General features: G+C 38.4%; 1 protein-coding gene across 2 annotated transcripts in view; it reads right to left on the bottom strand.

Annotated features, from left to right (window-relative positions):
• SOX5 (SRY-box transcription factor 5) overlaps window positions 1-13540 on the bottom strand; it is a gene marked incomplete at its 5' end in the record, with an annotated part of 509776 nt that extends 496236 nt beyond the window's left edge. For both annotated transcript variants that reach the window (XM_081330567.1, XM_081330566.1), the window contains one exon: window positions 13503-13540. In XM_081330567.1, coding sequence (XP_081186693.1) covers window positions 13503-13540 — 38 coding nt within the window. The remainder of the gene's footprint in view (window positions 1-13502) is intronic.
• Between the last annotated feature and the right edge of the window lie 338 nt (window positions 13541-13878).

Genomic DNA, 13878 nt, shown 5'->3' with positions numbered 1-13878 from the left:
ATATTTCATCTCCCACTCACATATATTTAATGCTGTACACAATTATGTAATATACTTACAATTACATAATAAAATAAAAGCAAGGTGGGGGGGGGAATGAAAACCAAAGAAACAGTATGGGCCAAATCAGAGCTTTCTCTGGAGCTATATATAAATTCTCTCTGTGATCCGACAAACAGAGATACAGGAACAAGCTCATGTCAGTAAAACTGTACATGAGTCACACAGGCTATCAACGGATTGATGAACAAATTCAATAAATAGCAATTATTGAATTCCCACTCTCTTTCTGAATGCCTTTTTGTTTTAATGCTTCTTGAAAATAAAACGTACACAGGCATCAGATGTATGTGCCAATTATTGACCGGGCATGGTTTTATAATGTGTAATGAAAATGCAGAAGATTAGAATGACAATTGCAACATGGCCAAGATTTCTGGATAGCAAAAACTGTGCTGATTTCACCAATGGTTGTACAGAAAGTTTAAAGCTTCTCTCCTGTTTCTTAGTTTTAAAGGAACTGTACTGAGGCTGGCTTCAAAATTTAAGGTGTTAAGAAATGACTTATCTTAGACCAGGGGTCAGCAACCTGAAACAGTGAAAGAGCCACTCGGAACCGGTTCCCTCACAAAAGGAAAATCTGGGAGCCGCAAAAAATGTGTGCACATGCATGTACATGTGCGCATGCGCAGAACAGGGTTTGACTGAAGAGTGGAGCCAAGGCGAGATATGCATCTACCCTGCATATTTGAATTGATTAGTTGAACTTTTTTAGTCCCACTTTTTTTTTTTTTGACTGCACATAGCAGAAGACGGAGCCGCAGGAGACGGCTGAAAGAGCCGCATGCAGCTCCGGAGCCGCGGGTTGCAGACCTGTGTCTTAGACCCTTTTGCACCACATAATAATTTGAAAACAGGAAGAGATTCTTTACTAATGGGATGTCCAGAAGCACATTCAGATTCAAAAGGCTTAATTATAGTGCAACAAGTTTGAATTAGTTGTGATAGGAGATACATGTGGCAAACCATTAACGATAAACTTCTAGCAGCTCGTTGTTGTTGTTGTTTTGAAGCTGCATGAAAACTCCCCATCTTCTGGATTCTGGACCTTTTATTTCTCTCTCTCTAATTTAGACTTAGATCTAGATGGCTGTGGAACTATTGATCATTTGTAGACATTGCACACTTCAGTCCTTCTACAAATTAACCACTGTGTCAGAAATAGTAGTAGATAAAAATTCAAGTAAAAAAACCTAAACTTTATCTTTAGATTTATTCTGTACTTTTCCGGAAGGCAATCTTGGCCTGGAGGGACATTCCATCTTATTGCTTTTCATTTATTTGGATCAGTGGCATCCTCCAAGATTTATTTGAGAGGCCAAATTGCTCGATTAGACTCACAATGCAATTGCCAGCACCTTCAGCTTTATGAAAGGACCAAAGCAACTCTACAGTTCCATGTTGGTCCTACAGTGAGTTCAGAAGTATCTGCTATGGAACCATCATCCAAATAAAATACAGGAAAATCCCTTTTACCGTCTTGGGATTCATCTCTTGCTAAACCGGGATATCTAACCATGACTTGTAGAATCCCATGGAAAACTCACAGATGATATCGACAAACCAAACCGACAAATTAAATGTATTGTGTACTAAGCCATAATGTACTTAAACCACATTCTGGCTTAGCATGTTATAACAACTCGCCACTGATTCAGATCTAACACGGGTCTTTTTCCACGTTACATGACATGACAATAGGGGAAGGCACCACATTTATCGAACTATGAGCTAGAACGAAAGTCATCCCCTAATTCAAAAGAGGATATCTATGTCAAAGCAAGAACATCCGATATTAGCAGGGACCATGACAATCTAAATACCTTACTCCAGTTCACACAGAGTCAACCCTAAATCCCTATTCACCTTCTGAACGTATAAAATCAATAACCAAAGAAAAAAGTTGAAAGATATTTAATATGAGGATATACTACAACATGTTCCTTAGCATCCAAATCAAGGAATAACTTATTTCAACTATCAGTTGCCTACCACAGTTGAATATTCTATATACAACACAAATACACAGAAAGACCCAAAATAGCTACCACTGCAGATGTGATGCTGTTGCAAATAGGAACACGTGTTTTTTTTCCCATCTCTGAATGAATAAGTCAATCAAACAATAGTCACGGTCAAAACTCCAAGATACTTTTGTTTTGATACTCTAACATAACTCCAGGTTAACCAAATTTCAACCTATAACTTCATAGATATAGCCTGGTGATAGAACATTATGTTTATATCCAGAAATTCCTGATGTTAACTTTCAGCATTCTCCCTGATCTTTTACTAAACAATTTGTATGCAATCCCAACCAAAAAAATTATCAAGGCAGCTCAGAAAACATTTTTAAAAGCTCTGATCTAACAACTTGTCCAGAAGAAAATCAAACATTAGAAGATGTGAAAGATCTTTAAATGCTTGACACCTTATAGACCCTTTAGTATTTAGGACTACATCATCCATCAATCCCAACCAGCATAGCTGAGGCCAGGAAATTAATAGTTACATTTTAAACATCTGAAGGAAAAATACAAACAATGAGGTAAGAACCAGACAATGTTCTAATTAATCTGCCAGTCTCCAACTACAGTACAGAATGAAACTCAGTTTTTATTTCTCCAAAATTTGGAATATGAAAAAATATACAAATAAATGCAGTTCAAATTCTGTTTTCTGAATTTGTTTTTTAGTATCCAGGTTAAGGCAGAAACACAATGATAATTCAAATCGTATCAAAAATGAACCCAGAACCCAGAAATTTCTATCCATTCTTAGACCTGACTTGACACTGTTCCTTCCTGTTTAAGGTATAATAAACCTCGATGACTTAGAGTAGGAAGGATTTTTTAAAAATAATAATAATAAGACCTCCAAATCACCTAATAAGCAAATTTGTTGTCACTACTTTGTGTTTCAGCACAAACAATTCATTTTTTGCACAATATACCTTGGAAATAAATTTAGCAACTTTTCACTGGCTGTGTGCCTAATGTACTAACATTTTAGAAGTCAAATTTTCAACATACTGTGTTGAAAGAGGCCCTTTTTACAGCTTGCAGTGGCTAAAATGAAACATAATTATGTTATTCCCTACCTGCATGTTCAGCCACCTAAAATTCAGCTGAATTGTTTACAGCGGAAATGTATAACCTGACTACCTGGAGGTCCATTGGGACCCCTTACCTTTAAAAGTAGCCAAAAGTTAGTTTTATGTTGTATTGTGGGGGGGGGAAACTGAAGAGGAGAAATATGAAACAGGTGGGGAGTAATCATATTAATACTACTTAATTAGCCCAAATTAAACTCTAATTAAATTTGAATATAATTAAAAGCCACCCAAAAGTCCGAGGCAAAGTTTGCTCAAAATTGTGCACTTTGGTGTTACAAAGAGAAAAATGGATCATCTCGATTATCTTAAAAGATAACGATCTGACGGTTTGGAAAATCCTACCGGCATTTAAGTATATCAAACTGCTTGGATTTCTTCCCACTGAAATAAACAGCTTGGAATTTCCATCAGCTCACGTCTCTGCAAGATTATCTAGCGCTTGCTATTGTGTACCATCTGCATCAGTCCTGGTGGCCCTGTGTGATCAGAGGTAGGATCTAGGCCAGCATTCCTTATGAACAGCGGCTGTCCAGATCCTCGGAAAATGCACTGAAGGCAACGATCAGATGCTTCTTTGGAGACCTAAGTTCGTTCTTGCGGCAAAGAGGCATTAATAGGTCTTCACAAAGTTGTCTGACTCCTCTTTTTTAAAGCTGTCTGGTCACATCTGGTGACAGAAAAACCGCATAAGCATCGTGTAACAATGACAGAGGAACTGACACACTGCAAAGTGCCCCATGAAATGATTGTAGAGGAGAGACACATTAGCCTTGGCATACGTGAAAGGCTAAGGCGTTCATTATGCCATAAGATTTCACAAACTACATTCCACTTCATCAATTGCACAGAATATGAACCTTAAAAATTATATATATATATATATATATATATATATATATATATATATATATATATATATATATATATATATATATATATATATATATATATATATATATATATATATATATATATATATATATATATATATATATATATATAGGGTTACTTAACCAAAAATGGCATAATGAATCTAGAAAAAAAGGCATAACTTGAACACAACTCCCATTCACCATATCATTTTGAATAACAACTACTCTTCGTGCATATAAATCGTTGATAGGCATAAACTGAGTTTTATCCACCCAGACAAAATAAACATTTCCTGAATGTTGACAGACACTGTATAAGGCAAGGAACTTTCTGTTCAGGAAAAATTGTAGGATTTCAGAATTAAGGGGATATAGCGAAGCATCGCACGTGTGTATGTGTATGAATATAAACACCTTTAAAGTTTAAGTTTGAAAATGTAAAACCCTTTTAAGAAAAGATTGGTGAGTACATAGAGATTTGACCACTGAGATGTTAAAACAATATAGAACATGGACAACCCAAACGATTCTGAATTATTCATTATAATAAGCAAGAGATAATTTGCAGAATTATTTTTTATAATTAAAAGTTCCATCAAAATGAGCCTGGCCTTCTGAAGGAGCACCATGACTCTCACAAATGGATGAGATACAAGAACTAGCACTGCATTCTTGTGGAGGATCAAGGCCAAATTTCACATCATTACAATAGTATGGAGTGGTGTTATTATACAAGTGGGAAGAAAGCTCTTAGCTGTGGATTCAAAGGCTTTGCGTAGCGCTATTTCACAACTTAGAATCAGTATGTCAAAGTGTCCCAGAAAGAGGAATTTTAAGGCAGCATAAGCTATCTGTTCAAATAAGAATTTAGTGAATACAACCTACAATTGTATATTCTAATGTAATTCCATATATCTACGATTGCATTTTGGGAACTTTGAAGTTTCTTGATAGTATAAATGAGGCTTGCTGGCGTAAGTCTGTTGCTGAATCCCTTCACCTTCCTCTTATATTCTATGAACAATTTTGTTACTTAAATAAAACACCCCTAATATATAAGGTTTAATATAACAGAGATGAAACAAAACACAAGTAATGTATAATGCTTACTACAATGGCAGGAGAACATTGAAGAACAGTGCTTAATTTAAAGAAAATGCAAAACCAGACTGTAATAAAGCTGACGGGATGCCCAGTTTTGAATGCAATGAAAACCTTTAAACTGTTTAGAACGGCAGTGGATAAACCTTTGCTGAACTATTTATCCCATGAGAAAACCCAATCAGCAATTCTGTGATCTTTTGGAAAATGAGTTAAATTAAGATTATGAATGCGATTTGTAATATATTAAGACAAAATTTATAACCCAAAAGGGGAGGGGAAGATTTATATGCTTAACTTTCTTATAGAAATCAATGAGACACATACATTAAATAGATAAATGCCATTATATCTTTATGTGGTTTAAGTCAGCTATTGGAATATACTGCTTAACGAGTTTAAAAAAAAAAACAGTGAAACTGGAATTAATTATTAGTTAATGCACTGTTAGTCACTTGGTTCTAAAATGCATCTTAAATTTTCCTTGAATTAATGATTTTGTGAATAATGGGCTTGCAACAGATAAAAAAGCGAGATTGGCTTGTTCCATTTTATTTTATAGATGGTGCCACAATTACTGTTATCAGCACATGCTGCCCGATTACTGTCATACTATCACACAGGTGTTAGACTGGGATGCCAAAAATCTTTCTCTGTCGATTGCACATGTGTTTGGGCATGCTGCTTATTTCCAAGGTGTAAAATGACTAGCCTTTGCTAATGTAACATATCTGCACATTCGGCATTGATTATGCTCACCCACTCCAACCAACAGAGTGGTTAGAAGTAGCCAGAAATATCACGCATACTGGAAAACAAAGCAAAATAGATAAAAACTGCCCAGAAGTTTTCTAACCCAATCCCAACAGATTTGGGAAGAAGACAACTTTGTTTCAATTTTTTTTAAGGGCTATCATGGGTAACCGCCAAGCAGACCTACGACGTCTTGAGGGCGCCACACAAATGCCACCACGGGACATTAGCTTACCCTTTTCCAATTCAAGCACAGCAAATCACAAAAAGCCAATCTGCACAATTGTAACTCTTCTCCCATCTAGATTTATTGCATGACAAACAACACCACCTTTATAACACTACCGTTTGGACACATCACCTACCAGGAGCTTCTCAACCTGGCAACGATTAGGAACACAGTGATGTGTGAGTGTGGGATGTGTGGTCCTGTCTATTCTGCTCCCAAACACCCCCCCTGGTGGTTGATTAGCTTTAGGCATCGTGGGACCATCTCAAACTTAAAACAATCCTCAAGAACATGCAGACCTAATGGAGGAACAGATCATGACCAGACTAAATATCTAATTGAACCCTGAAGGGACCTCAGTGCCTTTAAGAATGAGCTGCCTCAGTCGACTCACACACACACACACACACACACACACACACACACACACAGTCGACTCACACAGAAAAGCAGCCTGCCTATTGGGACAAGAAGTATCACTCTAGTGCGGTCCTTGCTGTTTTAAATAATACAAAAAGTTAAGTTTTCCAAACATCTCCCCTCCTCCCTCTTCACCAGTTGGCCTAAATCTATGAATCCCGTGTTAGAAAAGGATATAATGTGTAAAATATTTAATGAAGGTGTAAATTTAGAGAAAGAAGAAGAAAGAGGAAGAGGTTTGAGGAAATTCTGCAAGGGAATCAAGCTGACTTTTATTCACTTTCGGCTGGAAAACAGTCTTGAGCACTCCTAAGTGCTGATTTGCAGTAACAGCACTGGGGAACAACATTCTACAGAAAACATATTTTGGCCTCCCCAAGCTCCTGCTTAAAACAAAACCTTCAGCTAAGGCTTTGGAGTGGTCGAAGAACTAGGGAAAAAAAGTGTCACTTTACAATGTCATTTTAACACAAAATTTCAGTGTTTCGGCGTGACCTAAATTTGGGGCATTGGCTCCTTTTGAGCTTTACAAGGATGCTGAACTTACTACTTCAAAATTGGAGGAAGAGGTTGAGAACCAGTAAAATGTCTGTAAGACTTACTGCATGTTAACACCTCATCCCCAAATAAATAATAAACACATCTCTCTCTCTGTCTGTGTGTGTGTGTGCATTTGTGATAGGTACTTATCTTTAGTGTAACTGTGAAGATCACCCACCTCCTTTCTTTTCCTCCAGCTAGTTGCTCTGTCTCATGAGTGTGTGATATATATATTATTTAGATGCAGAGAATATGTTTATTTAGATGCAGAGAATATATATATATATATATATATATATATATATATATATATATATATATATATATATATATATATATATATATATATATATATATATATATATATATATATATATATATATATATATATATATATATATATATATATATATATATATATATATATATATATATATATATATATATTCTCTGCATCTAAATAAACACATCATAATTGAAAGCAAAACATCAATTCCATAAGGGAGCCAAGAAAAACCTTATCCGATTCCTACCAAAAAAAGGCACCCGGGTTGAAACAACCAGAGAATCATGCTTCCTCCTTTCCTTAAAGTACCAATCCTACTTTGCGCACTGTATTCAAGCGCGCAAACGTTTTGAAAGGCTTTAAACCGAAGGAGAGACTGCCCACCTCCTTTCCTTCTCCCTCTGGCAGTAACTCTTTGAAGACCAAGGACAATGTAGTCACTTAGTTTGACATTTGGCTTGAAGGAACACCCCAAGGTTTGTTCCACTAAAGCAATTGTTCCTTAGTTCCTCCTCAGAGTTAACTCCAGCTCAGCTTTTCCATATTCCCACCCCACCAATGAACAAGTTTACTGAAACCTTCATTCGGAAGGAGAGGCTTCAAACTGCAAGCTCAGTCACAACTTACACCCAACGTGTTTCCTAGGGATCCTAAAAAAACAACAAGTGTGGTAAATCATGTCCAAAGCAGTCTGCCAAATAAACAGGCTGGGGGAAAAAAAACAAAGTATTAATCGTTCCTCACATCAAACAGGACAAATATTGTTCGCTCATCATGGAAGTTTGTAGCTATTTTCAGCTTTGATCTAGAATTAATAATGATAGTTGATACAATCGCCACCAGTCAATTGCAAAAGGCACTGCTGCTTGGGACCGTGTTTTTTTTTTACACCCTGTCAGGATACTTTTAACACCATCATTCAACAACATCTGCCTATTCCAGGTCCCTGAGAAGGGCTTGATAGGTGGATAAAAATGCCAAATCTGTCTAAACATCTGGCTGAGTGTGTGCCTAACTGTAATAATAATAATAATAATAATAATAATAATAATAATAATAATAATAATAATAATAATAATAATAAAGGGTTGCTAATGTGGAGCTTTGGCTTTTAAAAGAAAAACCTTGGGTGCAACTTTCCCTAGGCTGATGGCCATAAGATCGGTTAGGCTATTATTCCTCCTGGTGCCTGGGATGATGAGAGTTGTGATCCTACAATTTAAGGAGCATTAGATTGGGGACAACTGCTTCAGAACATTCTTTGCAAGAGAGAGATTCAGCAATTCCTACTTTCCTATATTTCCTGTTGGTGCTGAATGCAATGGGAGACAAAGATTAAAAGAATATACTTTGTGACACTGTCCCCAAAGTGCCACAATTAAGATTTTTTTAAAAAAAGAAAGAAAGAAAAAATCTTAAATCTTCCTTGTTAAATGTTACTTAAAATAGCTTTCCATATATATATATATATATATATATATATATATATATATATATATATATATATATATATATATATATATATATATATATATATATATATATATATATATATATATATATATTAGAGCAAGTCAATCAAATTGTTAATTTTATTTCTCCCAAAATACTTTTTTCTTCTAGTGGTTCTCTAATCTTTAGTATGGGAAGAGTCCACCTCTCACCATGCATTAATATATGGCTCTGGATATCTCATTAATTTAACAATCCCTACACCCAGGAATATTAAGTATTCCTTTTCTCTTTTCTTATTTCAATATAAAAGAATTTATGGAGAGTTTCAAAGTTTAGGTCAAGCATTTTTCAACTCACAATCATTCTTATAAATTCTAGATTGTGAGGATGCTGTTACAGGTTCTTCTTATGGACTGCTTATGGAAATCAAAAACTTTACTTGGACTTGTCCACATTAGACTGCTGTAGAGTATCATTTTATTTGCACAAAAAAGGAAATTAGAAAAAAACAAGGCTGTGCATTTTACAAAGAATTAAGAACAAGTTCACTTAATTAGATTTATTTTAACTGTATTAAGAATGGCTGCCTTTAAAAAAATCTCTAGCCTGGAAGATAATTATATCTATCAGAAAAATAGGATGCTTGATCCAGTTACAAGCTTTCAATGTGTTGCAATTTCAAAGTTTGTATAAGTGGTTTGGGCTACATGAAGCAACCTCTAACATTTTTGTAAAACTATACAGGCACATGTTGGGATCATCAACTTGCCTCTAATTGCTAAGCCTGTCCTGATTGTAAATCAATCTTTCGGCCATGGAAATTCACAAAACTGAACAAAGATATTGTAAATATTGCTCCAGATTTCTGCCTGATTTTTCACCGGATGCTCTAGACATTTCATCCCAGGCCTCTTTGTGATCAAAGTTAAAAGAAAGTCATGGGAACCATACTCAGATCTAAACAACAACAACAACAACAAAAAGACTGAATAAGGTCCCTTCCTATGAAAGTCATGAATTTTCTTTACAAAGTTAAAGTTAAGTTCTAGAGTTTTAAAATTCTGTCCAAACTGAAGGAAAAAAAAATCAAAGAAGCGAATTTCTTCCAACAAAAGATACAGTAGATGACTTGATGAATGACAGTTAAACCAAAATTCCTCGAACTGTACATTTTTACCCCCTTACACAGCTTCATGTATATGTAAAATGAGCCTTAAGACAATTAGCAAGCTATAGCTTAGTCTGACAGGTGAAAACACTAATTTAACAAAATGCGTTACACACACACACACACACACACACACACATTAAGAGTTGGAGTGAGCCAGACTGACAAAAAAAAGGGGAGAGGGGTATGTGTGTGTTTTCCCTGCGAATTGTACAAATTCTACAGTAAATAAAATCCACAACCTGTCCTATACATGTGCATGCAACTACAGTCAAACACAGAGAATGTAAACAAATGGTAATGATTAACAGAGATATTGGTTTGGATCACTAGCTAAAACCACAGATGGAAAATGGTAAATAAAAAAAGAATTAGACAACAAGGTTTCTTTTCTTTCTTCTTCTTTTTTTAGAAAAATAATAATATTTCAACATAGCTCAATGGTCTTGTGTCTGTGAAAACTAGTAACACGTAGATTATTCTAACCAGCCTTTCCTTCGGCCCTTCCCGAGCACTAATAAAGTAAAATCCCTGCATGCACACCCCAGTTTATAAAAAAGGGAGAGGGAAAGAGAAGCCAATTTAATTTGTTTCTTAGCTCAAAGCCTTGGCTTCCAAGTTAATACAAAGCCTTGTTCTTTGAAACAGAAAGTACATCAACGGTGTGTGTGGGGGGGGGGGAGAGCAGATCCTGCCTTTTACACTCTTATCTGCCTCACCTATTAAACTTGTACAAAAAGTTAAAAGCACACACACACAGCCTGAGTTTGCTTCTGCACCAGCCTCTCCTTATGCATTTGGACAGAGCTGGCAAAATAACTTCTCCAGGTCTTGTCAGGAAGAAAATGATTATCCGGCAGGTTAACACTTCAGCTCTTCCAAGTGCACTCCCATCACAATATTAATAAGGGGGTGGCGGTGGTGGTAGGGGCGGGAGTGCTGTAAATGTCAGAGATTTTCAACAAAGGAGAGGAATTAATTGAATCAAATAAAACCTTGGACGGGGGCTCAGAAGTTCCCGTCCAAGATGTTTTCTGAGTCAGCTTGAGAACTGATTTTTTTTTCTTTTTCTTCTTCTCCCCATGAATTAGAGAAATAAGAGTAATAGCCGTATTTGCGCATATATATATATATATATATATATACATATATATATATATACATATATATACATATATATACATATAAATATATACATATATACATATATATATATATATATATATATATATATATATATATATATATATATATATATATATATATATATATATATATATATATATATATATATATATATATATATATATATATATATATATATATATATATATATATATATATATATATATATCAGATCCCGGTTATTGTTGTCCAGGAGTGTTGTTCTTGCACGGTGTCCCTGCACTTCCTCTCCTTTCTTAAGATCTCCCCCCCCCCCACAACCTCCCTGCCTTTTACTATCGAATTCACCCACTTCAGGAGCGAACAGCTTGGCTTCCCATATTTTTCACCAGCTGGTCTATCACCTAGCTCGCACTACAGGCTTAGTTGCAACCAAATGTTTATGCAGAAGCTAATCTTCATGAAACTTTGGAGTGAGAGCAGAGCACTGATACATGTGGCTTTTCTCTTTCTTTCTTTCTTTCTTTCTTTCTTTCTTTCTTTCTTTCTTTCTTTCTTTCTTTCTTTCTCTCTCTCTCTCTCTCTCTCTCTCTTTCTTTCTTTCTTTCTTTCTTTCTTTCTTTCCTTTTCTCCCAAGACCTAAGTTTGGCTCACTTTTTACAGCTAAGCAAGATATACATGCGAGATTTAGCATCAAAAAAGGGGGGGAGGGAGACGGGGCGGGGGGGGGGGAGGAGGAGGAAGGGGGCAGCATAGATAGGGAGGGAGAACCCCGATTCATCCCGAGGAACTGGGCAAACGTCTCTTTGAGACCCCCGCGGGCCAAAGAGTGGAGATTTATGTGAAAAATAAACAGTCTCCAGGAATGTTAAACTCTGGCAAGTGTGTCCTCTGATGGAAGAGGGTAAGGGAACAGATGGCAACCCAAATAAACCGTAAATTAGAGAAAAAAGATCTCTGACACAAGGGGGGGGGACGAAGCTGCAGGGATCACCTCCGAAGGAAGATTTTTTTTTGGGGGGGGGGGTTGTTCCTTTTGCGTCCTAGGTCTATTATTACGGTTGCTGCTATTCATCCCGCACAAGGACTTCTGTGAAGTTGCCTCTAAATTACCACGTCTCTGAATCCAACATCAGTAACAATTTCCCCCCACCCCAAAAAAAGTGCACCCACCACCCCTTCCACCCCAAAAAGCTGGGCTCATCTGAAACTTGGGTTCTCCTCCTCCTCCTCCTCCTCCTCCTCCTCCTCCTCCTCCTCCTCCTCCTCCTCCTCCTCCTCCTCTCCGCCACCGGCCCCGCCGCCGATATCCCGGCGGAAAGCTCCGAGGGGAAGTTTCAAGTCTCCGCTCCCTCGATTTCCCCATTCATTCCAGGAAGCGCTTCCCCGCCACCGCGGCTGGCGGAAAAGGAAGGGGAAAGAGGCAAATCCCCCAGACCCAAATGCCCCGAAGACCCGCAGGCTTTGCACCAGAGAGGCGGCGGATTCAGAAAGGGGGTGGCGGGGGGGGGGTGGCGGTGAGAGAAAGCCGGCAGGCTGGGGTTAGATCAAGGGGAGGGGAGGGGGGGGGAAAGAGACCAGAGAAACCGGTTTGCATTGCGGGGGCAATTTTTTTTTGTGGGGTGGTGGGGGTGGGGGTGGTGGAAAGCGGGCAGCCGTCCTGTCCGCATCTCAGCCCAAGTCGCTTTCCGGACGTTTTGGAGGATCTCTTTCCTCCGAGTTTAAAAGACCGGGACCGGGGGTGAGGGGGGGGGCGGAAGCGGCGGACGGTGTGTGTGTGTGTGTGTGTTTGGGGCGGGGGGGTGGGAGAAGAAGCGCGCTAGGAAATGCAAAAGAACCAGCTGCGAAGGCAGATCGGTAGCGCTCGGCGCCGGTGGTTGCATGCTGGGAAGGGAAGAGGAGGAGGAGGAGGAGGAGGAGGAGGTGGGGGGGTGGGGTGGGGGCAACCCGAGTGCTACCGTGCCGTTGTGTCGGTTTAATTTTGCGCCCGGAGGGAAAGTTTTGCGAAAACCCAACGCGCGCCTCTTCTCTTTCCATCCGCGCGTGTCCCGGGCCAGGGCGAAGAGGCAGCCGCGGATAGCCCGGTTCGCGGAGCGCCGACGAAGAAAGAAAGAAGAAAGAAGAAAGAAGAAAAAGAAAAAGAAGAGGAGGAGGAGAAGGAGAAGAAGAGGAGGAGGAGGAGGAGAAGGAGAAGAAGAAGGAGAAGAAGAAGAAGAAGAAGAAGAAGAAGAAGAAGAAGAAGAAGAAGAAGAAGAAGAAGAAGAAGAAGAAGAAGAAGAAGAGGAAGAAAAAGAAGAAAAAGAAGAGGAAGAGGAAGAGGAAGAGGAAGAGGAGGAAGAAGAAGAAGGCAAAACAAAAAAAAGCATGCGGTAGCTCACCTTTCAAACTCCGGAGGTAAATCAGGGTCAGTTAGCATGCTGGACAAAAAAAAAACGAGGAGGAGGAGGAGGAAGGAAAAAAAAAGAGAGAGAGGAGAATATATCGATATATATATATATTTTCCTCCCCTCCCTTTGGACACCCGGTAGCCTCCTGCGATCGCCTCCAACTGAACCTGTCAAGTGGATCCAAAGCTCCTCCAAGCCGACAGATTATTCTCTCCTTGCTCGCTGGCTGGCTGGCTCGCTCTCTCTCTCTAAAGCTCAAACTCCTTGACCGGTCTCTTAAAGGGGCAGCAGCACCCTTTAGCTGTGCGGAGACGGTGCGCTTGGCTCCCCCCACAACAGCGCCACATGGCTGCGGTCTGCCCGCAAA

Source organism: Vipera berus (genome assembly GCF_964194415.1).
Source record: "Vipera berus genome assembly, chromosome: 6".
In the NCBI taxonomy this organism is placed as follows: domain Eukaryota; kingdom Metazoa; phylum Chordata; class Lepidosauria; order Squamata; family Viperidae; genus Vipera; species Vipera berus.
Note: the sequence above shows the minus strand (reverse complement) of the source record. Positions and strands in the feature narration are given on the sequence as shown.